The following is a 17739-nucleotide window of genomic DNA, read 5'->3' on the forward strand; positions in this document are numbered from 1 at the left end:
ACGTCGAATTTTCTACTCTCTTTATCTGGAGGTGGCGCGTCTCCTGAAGTATGAGAGTTGGCTCTTTTGCGTGCTGCTCCAACTACAACAGAGTCTGGTGATAGCTGTTGTGTGATGTACACTGGGTCTGTTGGGGGCGGTTTATATTTTTTATCTACTCTTGGAGTAATGGCTCTCCCTTTGACAGGCTCTTCAAACACCTGTTTGGAGTGTTTTAGCATTCCGGGCAACATTGGCAGACTTTGATATTGACTGTGCGTAGACGACAGTGTATTAAAAAGGAAGTCATCTTCAATGGGTTCTGAGTGAAGGCTGACATTATGAAATGCTGCTGCCCTTGATACCACTTGAATGTAGCCTGTACTATCCTCAGGTGGCGAGGGTCTTGCTGGATAGCACTGAGGACTATTGTCTGACACTGGTGCGTCGTAAAGGTCCCATGCGTCAGGGTCATCTTGACTCATCCCCGTATGTGTTGGGGATTGCATCATTGGTGGAGTGGCTACCGGTGATAGTTGTGGAGAGTGATGTGGGGCTGGTGGTGGTGTTATTTGTTATTTGTTTAGCCACTTTTGCTTGTGGCTGTTTGTCCTTGTCCTTGTTTTGGAAGGCAAGTTTTCGTTTCATTCTGATTGGGGGAAGAGTGCTGATCTTCCCTGTATCTTTTTGAATAAAGAGCCGTCTTTGCGTGTGATCTGGCTCTATTGTTTGTAATTCCTCTGCAAATCTGTGTGTCTTCATTTTTCGGCTCCAACAAAATCTTTTTTCTTTTCGGCGTCGTGCCCTCTCGGTGCCGACCGACTTCGGTGCCGCTGTCTCGGTGCCGAATCTTTTCGGAGCCACTCTCTCGGGCCCGAGATTGCTGCGTGCCTGTATCTCGACCGAGTCGGATGACTTCGACACCAGCTTGCCCTTTTTTGGTGCCGATGGACGGTCACCTACTTTTCAGGTTAAGCCATGGCCTGTTGGCGGTGGCGTCCCCTGGGCTTTGGCAGTCTTTTCGTGAGTTTTTTGTTTCGACGTCTTACACACGGTTTTCGGCGTTTCTTCAGGATCGACCTCCTCCGAGTCCGAATCCTGGATGGAGAATGTTTCTTCCTCCTCCTCGAAACACCCTTGTCCTGTCGGCGCTGACGCCATTTGCACTCTTCTTGCTCTTCGGTCCCTGAGTGTCTTCCTCGACCGAAACGCTCGACAGGCCTCACAAGTATCCTCCCTGTGTTCCGGTGACAAACACAAGTTACAGACCAGGTGTTGATCTGTATATGGATACTTGCTATGGCATTTTGGACAGAAGCGGAATGGGGTCCGTTCCATCAGCCTTGAAGAGACATGTGGCCGGGTCGACCAGGCCCCGACGGGAATCGAAAAACCCCGAAGGGCCACCGGAGCTCTTCTCAATTCGTTGTCGATCTGTTGTAACTAACCCGATACCGAACGCAAACAATATCGATGATTTTTCCGAGATTCTAACTAACTTTCCGACCCGAAACACGGAGCGAAAAGGAACACGTCCGAACCCGATGGCGGAAAAAAACCAATCTAAGATGGAGTCGACGCCCATACGCAATGGAGTCGAAATGGGAGGAGTCCCTCGGTCTTGTGACTCGAAAAGACTTCTTCGAAGAAAAACAACTTGTAACACTCCGAGCCCAACCCCAGATGGCGGGATGTGCACAGCATGTGTATCTGCAGCTACACATGCCATCGAACATTAATTTACTTGTCCATCAACGCTAAGTGGTTTGTTGAAAACTTCAACCAGGGCAATTTGTGTTCAAGGAGTGCATTGACGAAACAGCACACAATCCCACTGTGTGCGCTGCAGCGCACTCTGGGACAATGCAACATCTCATAAAAAATCCTCTTGCACTGGAAACAGCAAATTAGTGAAAGACGGACCACATGCATTTCAAAAGGGAGGCAGGGGGTGAAGTGAGTGACTGCATCCGCCTGCCAGAGGGATTCCTTGGGGTTGCTGGGACCACCAATCCACCCTGTCAAATGATGCCCTATGGATTGCATTGTGTGCCACCTCTATGTGGTACAATCAGTGCACATTGCCAACGGTATCTTTGCCGTGCCTGCATCTAACATGACACAGGTCAAAGGCAAAAGATTCCTTCATTTGACTCGGTCATACCCCCAGGGATCCTTTGGCTTGATATCACACGCATGTTTTTAAATGGGTGCCACAAACATCTCAGGCCCATTCTGTAATACCAAAGTGGCCCAGGGTCTAAAAAAGCAGGCCTACGTGTTTGTGCACCCCTGGAGCACTTTATATTAAAAAAAATACTGTTGTTCTTTTCAAACAATACCAACTTTCAGAACAAATCCTATGCTACACTAAAAAGTTAAAAAGCAAAGGGGCAACACTGCACTCGGTATAAAATTTGAGAAAAGAACAAATAGAACACCACTTAAATGATACAGCAAAGTCCTCAACATCAAAGATTAAGAAGCTCTCAAAGTTAGCCTCGTCAGAGAGGCTTCACCCTGCTTTGAAAAAGCATACATTTTAACTGTCAACTTCAGCAAAGTGTTCAGAGCTAAGTTCCCTTTACGTATAGGTGCAATTGTAATATGGCAACAGTTTCAATAAACTGAAAGTTTAGCAAAAAAACATCTTGACACAAGACCACATTAAAGCATGCCTTCCCAGACATTTTCTACAAAATTAATGATTTAGCTTCATGTGAGGATATACGTGCAGAATGTTTTATAACTACTTTTAAATGGAATATACAACAGCATTAGAAAACAAGACTAGTGTCAGTTAAGGATGTATTAGTTGAATATGTTACTTACCATTGGTTATGCTCCCCAAGAGCCAGACTGGAACCACAGATTCTTGAATAGAATGCTTCTGTGCACTGTACTGGAGGTAATTGAGTGGAGCAGCATGTATTTTACCACCCAAGCATGCTGACATCAGTTTCTTGTCTTTTTTCTTTTCTGCGACCTCAGACATTTGAAATAAGCAAATGTCGGCACAAGTGTGCTGATGACTGACTGCAAACCTTTTCAGATGTTAAAAATGGGGCACTCCACAGAACAAGGAGGTGGAAGGACAGTGAGGAATCTGTGGTTAGACACAGCATACAACTGACAGAGCATACCAAAGTTAAGTAACTTGATGGATATTACTAACTGCAGATTCTTCATCTTAGAATAGATACTTAAGCAGCATCTCGCCAGGTGGAAGGTCTGTGGAGTGGAGTCAGACAAAAAACGTTCTGAGGACTTAGCAGGCGTAATGTCCTTCCCACTGGACATGACTGTGAAGGCATTAGTGTTTCATAAACACATGTACCGACAACCACATAGCAGCCTGGGAGATGTCATGGACAGCAACTCCATGAGCGGAGGCAGTGGTAGCAGCCTTAGCCTTGGTGGAAGGGGCTCTCAGACCTTCCAGGCGATGCTTCTTAACCAGGGCAGAGCAGATCATGCTGCAGAGGGCTATTCACCTAGATAGTGCCCTCTTCTGCACAAGCTTCCCATTCTTTGCTCCAGAGAACCCCACAAAATTGGATTGTCCACTCTACGATATGATCAATGTAAAGTTAACGTCCTTTTGGGGTCCAGCTGATAAAGCCTCTTCTCCTCCTTCAAGGGTGAGGGGGAGCAAAGAATGTAGGCAGAGTGATGGATTCTCCAACATGGAAGGGGAGTTAGGATGGTCATGAATGCCACCCAAATCCTCCACACAAACATGTCTGTGAAAAGGGGAGTATAAAAATGTAATCACAATGATTAAAACTGTCTTGAAAGTCATGAGATGCAATAAGAAGCAATACATCAGCATGAAGGGCGTACACATGAGACACTTAAAGACCAAGTTAAAGTCCCACTATGGCATCACAAACAGTTTGGGAGGAAACATGAGTCAAACTCTTTGTAAATCTCATCACAACAGGAGACTTAAACAAGGAATGTTGGTCAAGAAAAAAACAAAGGCCAAAAGGACTGACAAGCTTTAATAGTGCCCACTGAAGGCCTTGCTCAGCAAAAATCAAACAATCAAAAGATTGCCACATAGCTTTGTCCCTGTGCCCGGCATAAATGGACTTATTGGAAGGATGCCTCACAGCAAGGATGACGTCCATCACTTCAGGTGGCAGATCAAACGCAGCCAATTGTCAACGCTCTTTATCCACGCCTGTGGACCTAGACTGCACAGATTTGGGTGGATGATTCTGCCATGCTGCTGAGACAGGAGATCCTCCTACGGTGGTAGCCATATCAGAGGACAGGTAATCATGCACAGATGATCCAGGTACCAAGCTCCTCACCCATTCACGGGCCACTTGCATGATTTGGGCCTGTTCTTTCTCTAGCAGAACTCATGGCAGGGGAGGAAATGCCAGAAGGTATGCAAGAGTCCCATGTTTCATTCCGGCCACAATGAATCTCTTGTGAAAATTGTAAACTGCAAAACTTTTGACATTGTTAATCCCGGACAGTAGCAGAGAGATCTAGCCAGTGCTCTGATCTCTAATTTGGGAACTCTTTAGGAGGTAGAGAGGCCATTAAAAAACACCAGGAGTCTATGATAAGACAGGGTATCCACCAGAAAGAGCATTACTAAAGGTAAGTAACTTGTTCTTCTGATAGTTGCTTCTAACCAAAGATTCCTCACCTTCAGACTGCATACCAAAGCAGGTCCTTTGCAGGTAAGTGGGTCTGTGTGATGGCTCACACTAAAAAGTCCTGCAGGGCTGAATGGTTAACATGCCCTTCCAGTCGGATCTGGCAAGGCAGAAGTGCTTCGTAAATGTGTGCACTGAAGCCCACATAGCAGCCTGACAAACTTCCAGGACAGGCACTCAGCATGCCGATGCACTGGTAGCAGACTTGGCCCTGGTAGAATGGCCCCTTAATCCTTTCCGAGGCTCCTTCTTTGCCAGCGCATAGCAGATCTTAATGAAGAGGACTATGCATCTGAACCAAATCCTTTTCTACAATGCCTTGCTTCACCAAAAAGAACCCCACGAAGAGCTGAAAGTCTACTTGTTAGTCTTTGGTGCGATCAAGGTCAAAACTCAGTGGCGTCTTGACATTTAAGTGATGGAGTCTCCTTTAAGGAGTGCAGTGGAGCAAAGAACATCGGAGGTAGTGTGATGCACTGTCCAACATTAAAGGAAGGTGCGACCTTAGGTAGAAAGACTGATTTAGTCCTTAGTACCTGCTTGCCATGAACAAAGTTGATGTAGGGTGCCCTGAAGTTCACCCATGCAGCAACCTGAAGTTATTGCAGCAAGGCATACTGTCTCAGCAGGCATAGAGGGCAGTTGTGTATCAGTTCAAAAGGGGTTTATATAAGAAAATTAAGGACCAAATTAAGATCACATTGAGGCATCAACAAAAGTTTTGTGAGAAAACATTCATGTGGCCTTTAGGAAATTGCATACAATATGCAGTGTAAACAAGGACAGTTGGTCCAATAAATGCCAAAAAACCTTTACCAGTGCTCACTGCAAGTCTTTGCTGGGCCAAAGACAAAACAACAACACACCTGGCACTTTGTCCTTTAACTGGTCTATAATACGGGTGTCATGGCCAAAAACGTGTCCCATTATCCAGCGTAAACTTTATTGAAGGACACCAGATAACAAGGATGACATCCATTTTAGGAAGTAGATCTGATGCAGTCGTATGCTGCCCTTAGAATATGCAGGCCTAGTACATTACCCTGCCCTGCTGCTGTGACAGAACTTCCCGCTACAGCCACCTAACTGGAAAACAGATGATCATGCCAAGAATGTCTGGGTACTACATTCACCTGGCCAAATATAGAGCCACTAGGATTACTTGGGCATAGTCGTAACTGATCTTCAGAACTTCGGGCAGGAGAGCCAGAGGAACAAGGTGTACTGGAGCCCCATGTTCCATATGAGCTGGAAGGCATCTCCTAACAAGAGTTCTAGTGGAACTCAAAAATGCACAAACCCTTTGACACCCTGTTCTAAATTGTGGTGAAAATATCTAGTCAGGGATCTACCCCTCGATGAAAGATGCTTTGCACCAACTCAGAATGTAGACGCAACCTGTGATCCATTAGACACCACTTGCTCAGTTATTCTTCTTTAACATTCAGGGACCCTGTCAGGTGATTTGCGATCAGGAAAATCCCCTGACATTCCAGCCACCCCCCCCAGGAGCCTCCTGAGACAGGACCCAGGACCCCACCCTACCCTGCTTATTGCAATATTCCATGGTGGTGTCTGTGAGAATGTGAATCAGCTTCCCCCTGACAGATAGCAGGAAGGCTTTCAGAACCAAATAGATGCCTTGCAGCTCTAGCCGACTGATGTGGAGCCAACCTTCAACCAGTGCCTAGAAGACCCTGAAAACCACCTCCCCGGCTGAGCAGAGCCAATTCTGTCACCATTGTCAGCTCTGGAAGGGAAAGGGAAAGAAGTCCGCCGCTGAACCATTGTGTTTGAGCAGCCATCACTGCATGCCTCAAACACTCTTCTCAAAGACCTGGAAAACATCCATCAAACTACCTTGTTGATTGGCCCCACTGGAACGTCAGACTCCACTGCAGAGCCTGCATGTGGCACTTGGCATAGTGAAGAGGGAGGATGCAGGAGACTAATATGCCAAACATTCTCAGAGCTGCTCCCACAGAGATCTAGGTCTGAGGCTGAAGCATTGGGATCATACAGTCAAAGGTTTCTCCATTGTCCAGAGGTAGCCCACGACTGACTGTGGTGAGCCCGCCTTCAACTGACTCATCGAAATACAGGAATCCCTTGATCTCTGCAGATGGACCATGGCCATCACTTTTGTGAACACCAGAGGGGTGCTGGTGTGACCAAAAAGAGCACAGTAAACTGAAGGTGCTTAGGGGGCCTATACTGATCCACAGATAATGTCTGTGGGACTGCAGGACAGGATAATGAAAATACGCATCCTGCCAAGGACACTGTCCAGTCACCTGATTCCAGAGTAGAGAGGACTTGGGCCAGCTCAAGCATTTTGAAAATGGCCTTCCACAGAAAGGAAATCAAGGCTCGGGATTTGAAACATACCTGAGGCCCCTGCCTTTCTTTGAAACAAGGAAATAGAGTAACAAGCCCCTCCTCATTCCGACTATGGAACCCTCTTAAGGGCAACTTTGAAGAATAACAGCTGCACCTTCTCTAACAGAACATACAGGTGCTCGTTGGAAATTCACTCTGGTGAGGAAGAGATAATGGGTGGGAAAGTGAAGAAAAAAAGTAAAGCACAGCTATTTTGAACTATTTGGAAGACCCATTTGTTTGACATGACTCACTGGCTGGGTATGCAGCACCACTAATGCAAATTAAAGTGATTTAGTGGCTGCCATAGGAGGGGGAAGAGGAAATGGAGGACTGACGTCCCTGCTGGCCTGCACACTGCCTTCTATATCCCAGTCCAGAGACTCGAAAGGCCCGAGGTGCCTGTTACGCTGGTTGGGAAGGCAGTCACTTAACTATATGCCAGCCCTCTGCAAATGATCCTGAACATTCAGAATTGATGCAGGAACCATCTAAAAGGAATTCAATGTTCAAAAGAGCGCACCACAGCTCTACTATCCTTATAAGTACTCCAACACAGTTTGCCTTCTCAACAAAAAGGCAGGATCCACCAAAGGGATATCAGTGAGAGAAGCCTATGTATTGTTGGAAAATCCCATAAAATGCATCTATATATGGAAACAAAATACCACTTCTCTAGGGCACTGCCAGTAAGATCTCGCTAGCAATGTCGCCGGAGACGTGTGTAGCTAAGCTGGGTGAGGAAAAACATGCATTTGCCAAATGCTTCAATCCACTTGTGCTCACTGTCCGGAAGAGTAGTTTGAAATGAGTTACAATAGACCTTATTGGGCAAAGCCTCCACAACAGGGGTCTCTGTAGTGGGCTGAATGGTGAGAAAATACAGGTCACCAGGTGCCGGTCTGTGACACCTGGCCACCAGCCAATTCATAAGGGGGAAGAACAAGGCTTTGATTGAGTAGTCCTCAAAGTATTAGTGAGATAGTCATTAAAAGGAAGCAACAACTCAGAAGTAACTGACTGAGGCTGTAAGATCTGTCAGGGCATTTGCTTTGGTCTTAAAAGAGGATAGCTGTAATTCTAGCACCTCAACTGCCCTCTGGACCACCACTTCAAATGAGGCACTGTTTATTGCTGGTGGCCCAAGTGGTGATTCAAGCTAGGTCCAAGGCAAGATGTTATGCCCGCTAGTGCTCTGTAGACCAATGTATAAAGCATCATGGGTATAGTTAAGGGGAAGCAAGCCAAGCTTGATGCCATCATCATTTTGTGGTTTCCCTTGCTCTGGCGCAGGATCAGTCAGAACCAAAAGGATAATGGAGCCTTTGCTAGTACAAGCGACGTGGCACAGGGACTGACAGTCATGTTGCAAGCTAGCCGGTTGCATTTTAGAAATTTCATTATGAGACATTGGTTGGGCTTCAGCCGAAGGTGGCTCGGGGTCGGACATTGACATCACCACCAATATCATTTGGTGGCACTGATGCTGGCATCGGTGTAGCAGGGACTGCTGTGGATCTCAGGGATGGAACTCAAATCTCTACCGGTTTTGGTACAGGCCCACTGATGAGTCCATGGGAGACAGATGGTACAGGGAGTGGCCCCACCAGTGTTAACTTGACTGTGAGCCTCTGGAGTTCCAACAATGCACTAGAGGAAACTGGAAGTGCACCAAAACTCCTCAGCATAGTTTCTTTGAAGGCCTCGATCTATCTGGGGGTGAACGACGGCCTGGGAAATTCAGGGCACGTTGAGACTAGCTGAGGAATTGGTTCTGTGGTCGGAGGCCTCAACATGGTGTGAGACTGACCTGATGATGCCTGATGCCTTCTCTTGGGGGTCAGAGTGACAGGATAGAGACGAGTCTTGCTTTGCTTTCTTCTGTTTGGATTTAGACTTACTGGAGGACTTTGCTCGCAAATCTGAACACTTGAGGGAACGACCTTGGGGCGGGGCCTTCTACTTCAAAAGGAGTTGTGATTTACATGAAGGGAACAAATTCTTTTTGTGTTCCGCAATGTACAGCTTTGCCCCATTGGCTCAGATCACTTTTGGGTGCATGAGGGCGTACTTATCAAATGACAGAGTTGTGCCCCGAGTCCAGACACCTAACCACACATTGTGAGAGTCTGTGACCGACATCAGTTTGCTGCAGTCAGGGCATGGGTCGAAACCTGTTGCTTTGGGAGGAGATATCGTTCCCTAGCACATTGGTTTAAAATCATTTAGAAGCTGTCAGAAAACCAACAAAGTTGGAATCAGAGCACGGAAAGAGAGAAACTGACAACAGTTATTTACCTTCAGTAATGCATTATCTGGTAGACACATGCTAGTTGCTGATTCTTTACCTTAGAATTTCCTCCAGGGGGCAGTCTGGATCTGGATATTTTTCTCAAGCAGTGCCCCTGAGAATCGTTAGGTGGCGTCTTCTGGCTCAGTGTCTGTTGTCGCGCGTGCAGGATAATAAGTCACGGGGCCTGTATAGGTGCCACTCCGGTGTGTTGACATCAGTTTCTTTGCACAACTTTCCACACCAGGAGCATGGAGCCATGAATAACACTGACCAATGGTGCGTCAGAATTTGTGCCCTGAAAGGGAAATCCCTAGAAATCAGTTTGCAGAGCTGGGAGGATGGGTGGGTTGGCTAGGAATCTGCAACCAGAATATGTCTGGTAACCAATTCATCTGATAGAGACTTTTAGTTGCAGATTCCTTACCTTAGAATAGATACCCAAGCAATACCATCCCCAGTGGTGGGTCTGCGAACCAAGATCATACTAGGAATTCCTGCAGGACCGAACAGGGAAAAATACCGTCCCTTTGGCCTTGACAGTCCAGGCAGTAGTGTTTGGTGAACGTGTGCAATGACACCCATGTTGCTGTCTGACAGATGTCCAGGACTGGAAGTCTGCATGCTAATGCAATTGCTGCAGCTGTTGCTCTGGTAGTATAAGCATGCAAACCCTCCAAGGGTTTCTTCTTAGCCAATGCCTAACACATTTTAATGCAGAGGACGACCCATCTGGAGATGGTCCTCTTCCGCACTGTCCGCCCGTTCTTTGCATCCACATAACCAACAAAGAGTTGATCATACACCTGAAACTCTTTGGTATGATCAAGGTAAAACGTCAAAGCTCTTTTTGGGGCCAGGCTGTGGAGTCTCTCCTCTTCCTTAGAAGGACGTGGGGGGGGGGGGGGGGGCATGTAAGAAGTAGGCAGGGTGACTGACTGGCCAACATGAAAGGATGTGACCACTTTTGGTAGGCAGGAAGCCCTGGTATGAAGCACAACCTTGTCAGGCTAGATGGAAAGGAAGGGAGGATCTATGGCGATGCTCAATAGACCGTGATACCAGACTCTTCATGCCCAGTCAGGAACCACAAGGATTACTTGGGCCCGGTCATTTTTTAGCTTCTTGAGAACTCTGGGCAGAAGTGGTATGGGCGTACAAGAGGCCTGAGTTCCACTCAAGATGAAAAGTGTCACTGAACGAGTGCTGCCTTGGAAACTCCAACATGCAAAACAGCTAACATTGTGTATTCTCTGTAGAGGAGAACAGATCTAACCAAGGCCCTCCCCACTGCTGAAAGAGACCTTGCGCCACCTCTGGATGGAGATGCCATTTGTGATTGGCCAGGCACTGATGACTGAGTTAGTCCTCTCTGGTATTTAGAGAGCCCACCAGGTGTTGAACCACCAGGGAGAAGCCATGATGTTTCAGCCATGTCCAGAGGTGCAGAGCCTATCAACAAAGGGTCCTCGACCCCAACCTGCCCTGCTTGCTGCAGTTCGACATGGAGGTGGTGTTGTCTGACCACCTTCACTACTTTCTCTTTGAGAGAGGGAAGGAATGCTTTCAATGCTAGCCTGATCGCCCTGAGCTCCGAAAAACTGAAGTGGAGCTCAGACTTACCGGGAGACCAGACTCCTCTGATCTCATCTGCCAGGTGGCCACCACCATCCCAGGAGTGACACATCTGTCATTACTGTCAGATCTGGTTGGGGCAAGAGAGAGGATCTGCCTCTGACGAAATCACGGATCAAGAGCCACCACTACAGATCTAGAGCAGTTCCCTCTGAGATCTATACCCCCTGATGCTGCGCCCACTGGAACTTCAGGTCCCACTGCAGAGCCAGCATTTGTCATCTGCCATTTATCACCAGCAGGATGCAGGAAGCCAGGAGGCCCAGTAGGCCTCAATCATTCTCACAGAAATCCAGGATATGCTGGAGCCACTGCACGGGAAGATAGGCCTGAAACTGCGCTGTATCCAGAACAGCTCTGATGAAGCAGAGCTTCAGAGAGGGAGTCAGGTGTGACGTTTCTAGTGAACCCCAGCGAATGCAGGAGGTCCCCCATAGTCTGGAGGTGGAAGACAACAGCCTGGGGCGAGTCCCCCTTTAAAAACCAGTCGTCGAGGTAGGGGGAAGACTGAAACCCCAGACCTGTGTAGAGGGGCTGCGACCACTTCCATCACTTTAGTGAACACCCAAGGGGTGCTGTTGAGGCCGAAAGGGAGCATGGTGAACTGAAAATGCTTGTGGCCTACAGTGAACTGCAAGTAGCGTCTGTGGGCAGGCAAGACTGGCATATGGGAATATGCGTCCTGCAAGTCCATCGCTACCATCCAGTCTCCTGGATCCAAGGCAGATAAAACTTGAGCCATACTGAGCATTTTGAACTTCTACTTCCTGAGGAAAAGACTGGAGGTCTAGGATAAGGCAGAAGCCCTTATCCTTTGTGGGCATCAGAAAGTAGCGGGAATAACAACCACGACCTACTTCTGGCACAGGGACTCTCTTATATGGCTACTTTGGCCAAGACAGCCGTAACCTCACTGAGAAGTGTCAAGTGATCCTCCGTCATCTGATCGTAGGATGGTGGCATGGATGGAGGGGTAGTCTCAAAAGTTAGGGAATGGCCTCGGACTACTTGCAAACCACCTGTCTGACGTGATGAGTTGACACCAGCAAGGCAGGTTATGTTGAATCCTGCCTCCGACTGGTCCCTGATGGGGAAGCGTCAGACAAAGTAGGTCTGGAGGCTGCAGCAGATAGTGTGGTGGACTGGGCAGACCGCTGGCCCCCGATCCTTGAGGATATAGGATCACACGTCCCCAGCCACGCAGAGGATGGGCAGCATGCGTGGCACGAGGGAAAAGGACATAGTTGAGCACCCCTTCGGTAGCCAGGAAAGGGAAGAAAGGCAGTGTGAGGGAGGTGAGGGGCAGCAGCGAGGCCGAAGGACGTGGCCGTAGCCCAAGACTCCTTAAAGCGCTCTAGAGCCAAGTCTGTTTTGTCTCTGAAGAGATGGGTGCCATCAAATGCCATGTCCATAAATGTGGACTTAATATCCTGCGAAAAGCCACACATCCTCAACCAAGAATGGCGCCTCAGGGCCACCGCTGATGCAACCAATCTGCCTAGTGAGTTGGTCGTATCCACTCCACATCGTATTGGGAACTTCGCTGTGTCTCTCCCATCAGCAACAGCTCGGAAGAGAATGGCCCGGGCCTCCCCACGGACCTGTGAAAGTACCTGTGCAACAGCGTCCCATAAAGTATGGCTATAATGGCCCAAAAGGCACACGGACCACAATGCCAAGCTGGAGGAAGAAAAGATCCTCTTCCCAAGCTGATCCAGCATCTTGGAACTGCTATCCTAGGTGCGGAAGGGAATGCGCCTGGGGACGTGGAGGCTTGGATAACTAAGCTCTCAGGGTTCGGTGGTACGTCAGAAATACCTTGTCATTAAGGGCTAGCCGATGGCAGTGGGCAATTGTCTTATTGACAGGAGTCCCTGTGCTGGGCTTGGACCAAGACCTCAGCAGGACATCAGTGAGTGCCTCATTAAAGGGTAAAAGGGGTTCAGAGGAGGAAGCCCCAGGCTGAAGCACCTTTGTCAGGATGTTAGTCCTGACCACCACAGAAGCCAGCTCGAGGCCCAGGACCTCATCCACTCTGTGGCCATGGTAGGGGGGAGAAAGCAAGGCTAGTGTCAGGGGAAGTGTCCAGACCACTGGCTTCACCCAGGTCCATCCGCCAGTCCATACGGTCTTCAAGTTTGTATTCTAAAGGGTCCAGCCCCCTCTCCCAATCCTCATCATACCCCCAATCCATAAGAATAAGGGTCAGGTTCTGGCCTACGGAGCAAAGTCCCTGCCAAAGTCAGATTTCGATACACTGGTCCAGCTACGTGTCGAGTCAAGAACGAGGATGTGGTTGATGCCAACTGTGGGCACAGCAGGCATCAGGAGCGTTGACGTCAGAACCTTTGTCAGGGAAGGTCGGGATAGCATGACCAATGCTAGTTCGGATTGGGGAATGGATCCCTTGGCGCCCTCTGTATCCGAGGCCAAAGCTGCCACCACGGAACCTGAGGGGCCCCTGTCCAGTCCGCAGGGCCTGATGGTGCTCCCGCAGAGTCAGACTGCCCAAATATAAGGCTTATGGTCTTCAGAATCTCACAAGGTTGGGCAGGGATGGCTCTGACTCCAGGAAACTCTGGGAGGCGAGGAGCTGACCCAGAAGCAGGCTCCAAGGACAGAGGCCTAGAGTGACAACGCTCCTTTTCCCATCTGCTGACTGATGGGGTGAAGTCGAAGAACGCTTGCTCTTCGTTGACAACTTCTTGTGCTTATCCGATCGTCCCGAGGACTTTGAGTGGGACGAGGAAGAATGGGGGCTCCGCGACCATTCTCAGGACCTTCCTCTTGACCGGGATCGATGCGGAGTCAAGCGCCAGGCAGCCATGAGCTTTAGGGATCACTCCCTCAAAGCTTTCGGATTCACGGCCTGGCACTTGGAACACAACTTCAGGCCGTGGTCACGCTCCACACACCACAAACACACAAGGTTCAGATCCATCACGGACATCATCTGGTCACAGCAGTTGCAGGGCTTAAACCTAGTCTTCCATGACGACATATCGATGCATCAGGATAGTTTAAAAAAAAAAAAAAAAAAGGCTTCAAAAAAGTCCAAAAAGTGACTGTAAGAGTAGCTCTTCTTCAGATCTGTGAAAGGCTGGCAAAGAAAGAAAAGAACTAACATCATCATGCCGAGGTGGTGCCTATGTAGGTTCCACGGCCTCATATCCAGCGCGCACAAAGCCGAACGCAGAGCCAACTGACGCCACCTAATGGTGCGTATGGGTACTGGTCGAGAAAAATCTCTGGATCCAGACTGATGCCTGCGGGAAATTCTAAGATAAGGAATCTGTAATTAGAAGGCTTTATCAGATATCAACACCAAGGGCTGGCGCTTATATGAGCCTCTATCGCTTCTGGTGTGGTAGGGAAGCAGCACAGGGCGCCACCTAGTAGTGTGCAGGTGCTCTGCTGTAAAAGTTTCAGATCCAATCTGGTAACTAAAAAGTCTTATATAAGGTTAGCAATATGCATTGAGAAGTATTCATCCGAATGCAAAACCATATTTTAACTCATTTACCTATAAATACAAGTGAAAATATATTAAAATAAAATGTCAACTACCATAAATATTTTCTGCCATTTACCTTTAAGTGAATCTCTGCAACCTTCATCACCAACTTTAATGTCCCTTCGGAGATGCTCCCAGGAACAATTCTATAAATCTATTTTCTAGAAAGACAAAAAAAAAGACAAACAGAAAGTCACAGGTGAAATGCAAAATTAGATAAATTGTTTTATTACCAAGATAAGTAGTACATAATTAATGTAATTGAAAAATACTATGGAATGGTTCATCTCTGCCACAGAACACATGATTTCAGATACAGTACCACAATGGCTAAGAGAAAAGAGTTAACAAATGGAGAGGAAAATGAGAGGGAAGCTTAAGGGTTTTGCTGCCAACCGTAAATCATTATAGGCACCCTCAGGACCCATTGAGATTTAGGCGATAAACACTTGTGAGCCAGAAAATCACACATGCAGCAACCCACAAAAAAATAGAAGGTATTGGCATCCCCTAAAACATTGACCTCACTACCATCTTGGGTACAGTAAATAACCACAAATTAGTTTAAAGACAAAAAATAAAGCTACCAATGCAGCTTGTAGCAATTCAAGCGTTCATTGTTTTCTTCACATGCCTGAATCAGCAATAGCAGTGATTTTGATTAGACCCTTTAAAAACTGAGCACCTGCAGTGTCTTGGTAGGAATCTGATTGCTCTAACACTATAATAAAGATTAGAGGGGATGAGAGTTAACAGTGCCTGTCTGATGGCAAACCTACACAGGCATACTAATGAACAATTTGAAAGTTCCAATGGAATGCATAACAAATAATTCAAACAACCTCTTTTTCCAGCATAGAAAAAAAAACAAAAAAAACAACAAAAACAATAGTTGACCAACTAATTTTCAACCTCTCAATTGTCTGGACGTGAAAGCTGAGCCTCCTAGATTTGGTCAATTCATGCACCACTTGAGTGTTTAGCTGTTTCTTTTCTTTTTCTTTCCCCAGGTCTCGAAAGGTAGTTACCACCGCTAGTGCCCTCAACAGAGCAAGAAAAGAATCAATAAGTATACTTGGTCTCAAAGTTATTCGGTTCTTCCTTCACCAAAAAATCCGGCTCTTAAGGAACTTGTGACTTCTCCCCTTGTCCGAGAAGGCCTTTCACCAAAATAGTTCTTTCAAAAAAATTAATATGTGATTTTCCTTACAGTTGTGAGAGGTATACTTTGTCTCTCTTTATGTACCCCCTTTTCTCGAGAGTCAAACTTAGCCCAAAAGGCACACGGTCAAACTTAGCGAGGTAGAGGTATAACCCTAACTGAGGGACTTGGGTGTCGTTAATACTGCCCCTAGTCAAGTGCTTCAAGGTAGTGGCAAGATAGTCAACAGTGAAAAGACCCGAACTTAGAGTAACCCACTGTGCCCCATAAATCAAAAGGCTGTTATCCTGACAAAGGCCCAGATTCCCCTGCCTACTTTAATAGGTTACCCCTTCCAAGGTCAGTCACCACACTGCCACAACTCTCCTGAGTTTAGGTTAGGCCCCACTAGTAGGTCGGAGTCTCAGAAGTCCCACTCCAACTCTTCCAAAGTTGAGTGTTCCAGCACCTAAAGCGCTAAGAGGCAGAAAAAGTTCCCTTTGGTCAGTCTTTACTGTTTCTGCATGGGTTGCTCTACCAGAGTTCCTGGGAGAGTTCCACACACTGATGTTGTGGAGTTCTTCAGCAGCTACTGATGGTGAGTAGCACTCTGCTTTGCAGGAGCACCGGCTGGTCACCCACAGTGCTTCCTCCAATGACACTAAGATCCTCTGATCCTTCTCACAGTGAGGGGAAGGAGTGGTCGGATTCCAATACTTCAGTCAGGGATCAGGCACACCAGTCACCACAGTCTGCTTTCCTTTCAATGTCGTCGACAAAAGGTAACAATCCTTTTTCTTCACGGTAGCACCCTCTGGCATAAGGGGTTGCAGACATTGACCTGCATAAGGGAGATGGACCAATCGGCACAGCTGTAATGCAATCTTCACGGCTGCCCCCAATGGCATACATGCTTGCTGACTTCACTTCGCACATGGGTGACAGCCCAATTAATGCACCAATAGCTACATTCACTGCGGCCTCCCTACAGCATTCGGGCCAATGACTTGAATCCACACATGGGTGACAGCTAGAAAATGGCTGTTGCACTGATTGAACACCTTGTGACAGGGATCCACTTGTCAGGATCCTGGACAAGACCCTTCTCCCTCCAAGCACTCACATCTTCCTCACAGGGCAGACGGGTTTTGGCAAACAGGCAGGCACTAGTGCTCCAGGACAGGTGGTCTTTAATGGGTGGCTAGGAGAATGGCAGACCTTAGACCTCAGTCTTGGTCACAGACAGAAGTCTTTCAGAAGTTCTCCTCCTTGACATAAAGCTCAACCTGCTGCTTGCAGTTGATAGTTTTGGGGGCCTTGAGCTCCCTTTCTTCGTATAAATTGTTATTTAGTGTCAGAGTCTTTGAAGTTTGTGCTGGGGGTCTGCTTCCTTTGAAGTGTCCACTCTTCTGCCCTTCCTCCAGAAAGCAGTCTATCACAGCAGGACAGACTCCAAAACCTCACAACACAGGCCATGGGAGTTACTAGAGGATCACACCTGAATGTCAGCCACAGTGATACGTGCACAAAAGGCTATCAAAGGGCTCCATCCCTACGCTATATGCTACTCTTATCAACCCATCTCCTCTCTAGGGTGTGCCCGGGCCTGTTTCCAGTATCCTCTCTACGAATCAAAGAGCACCCTTTGAAGTATACTCTAGAGACTGGTTCTTCCTCCGTCTCTCCTGCAGGCCTCACTCCAGAGACACAGGTAAGAAGGCCTGTTAACTTCTACAGATCACTATACTAAATGCTGCCAACATTGCACGCATGTTACTTAACTCTTGGTAAAGGCAGTAGCCTTTCACTACCATGAGGGTAGCACTTTGGACGCCATTCCCGGTCCAACAAGACTGAAATCCGTGAGACAGGTGTATGTTATGGCACATGCATGACCTACGGAGCCCATGACGACAAAAGTCAGCGACAGGAATCCAGATACCTTTGCAACATGCACCCACAGCAAAGTTGCACATCCATTAGCATGCAAGGGACTTTCCATCGCAACATAATGCCTTTGCTGCTATTTTGGACAGTTTGATCTATTTACAATCTTGCAAACTTAACCTGTGTGTGTAAATGATATTAGCTGTTACTGATAAGTGCATCTGGCAGCAATTGCTAT

The 17739-nt window shown here is 47.5% G+C and overlaps 1 protein-coding gene across 2 annotated transcripts in view; it reads right to left on the bottom strand.

Moving 5' to 3' along the window:
- Positions 1 to 17739, bottom strand: part of GRSF1 (G-rich RNA sequence binding factor 1) — a 463146-nt gene that overhangs the window by 57487 nt on the left and 387920 nt on the right. For both annotated transcript variants that reach the window (XM_069236866.1, XM_069236865.1), the window contains one exon: positions 14550 to 14634. In XM_069236866.1, the coding sequence (XP_069092967.1) occupies positions 14585 to 14634 (50 nt within the window). In that variant the 3' untranslated portion in view covers positions 14550 to 14584. The remainder of the gene's footprint in view (positions 1 to 14549; positions 14635 to 17739) is intronic.

Source organism: Pleurodeles waltl, chromosome 1_2, assembly GCF_031143425.1.
Source record: "Pleurodeles waltl isolate 20211129_DDA chromosome 1_2, aPleWal1.hap1.20221129, whole genome shotgun sequence".
Taxonomy (NCBI): domain Eukaryota; kingdom Metazoa; phylum Chordata; class Amphibia; order Caudata; family Salamandridae; genus Pleurodeles; species Pleurodeles waltl.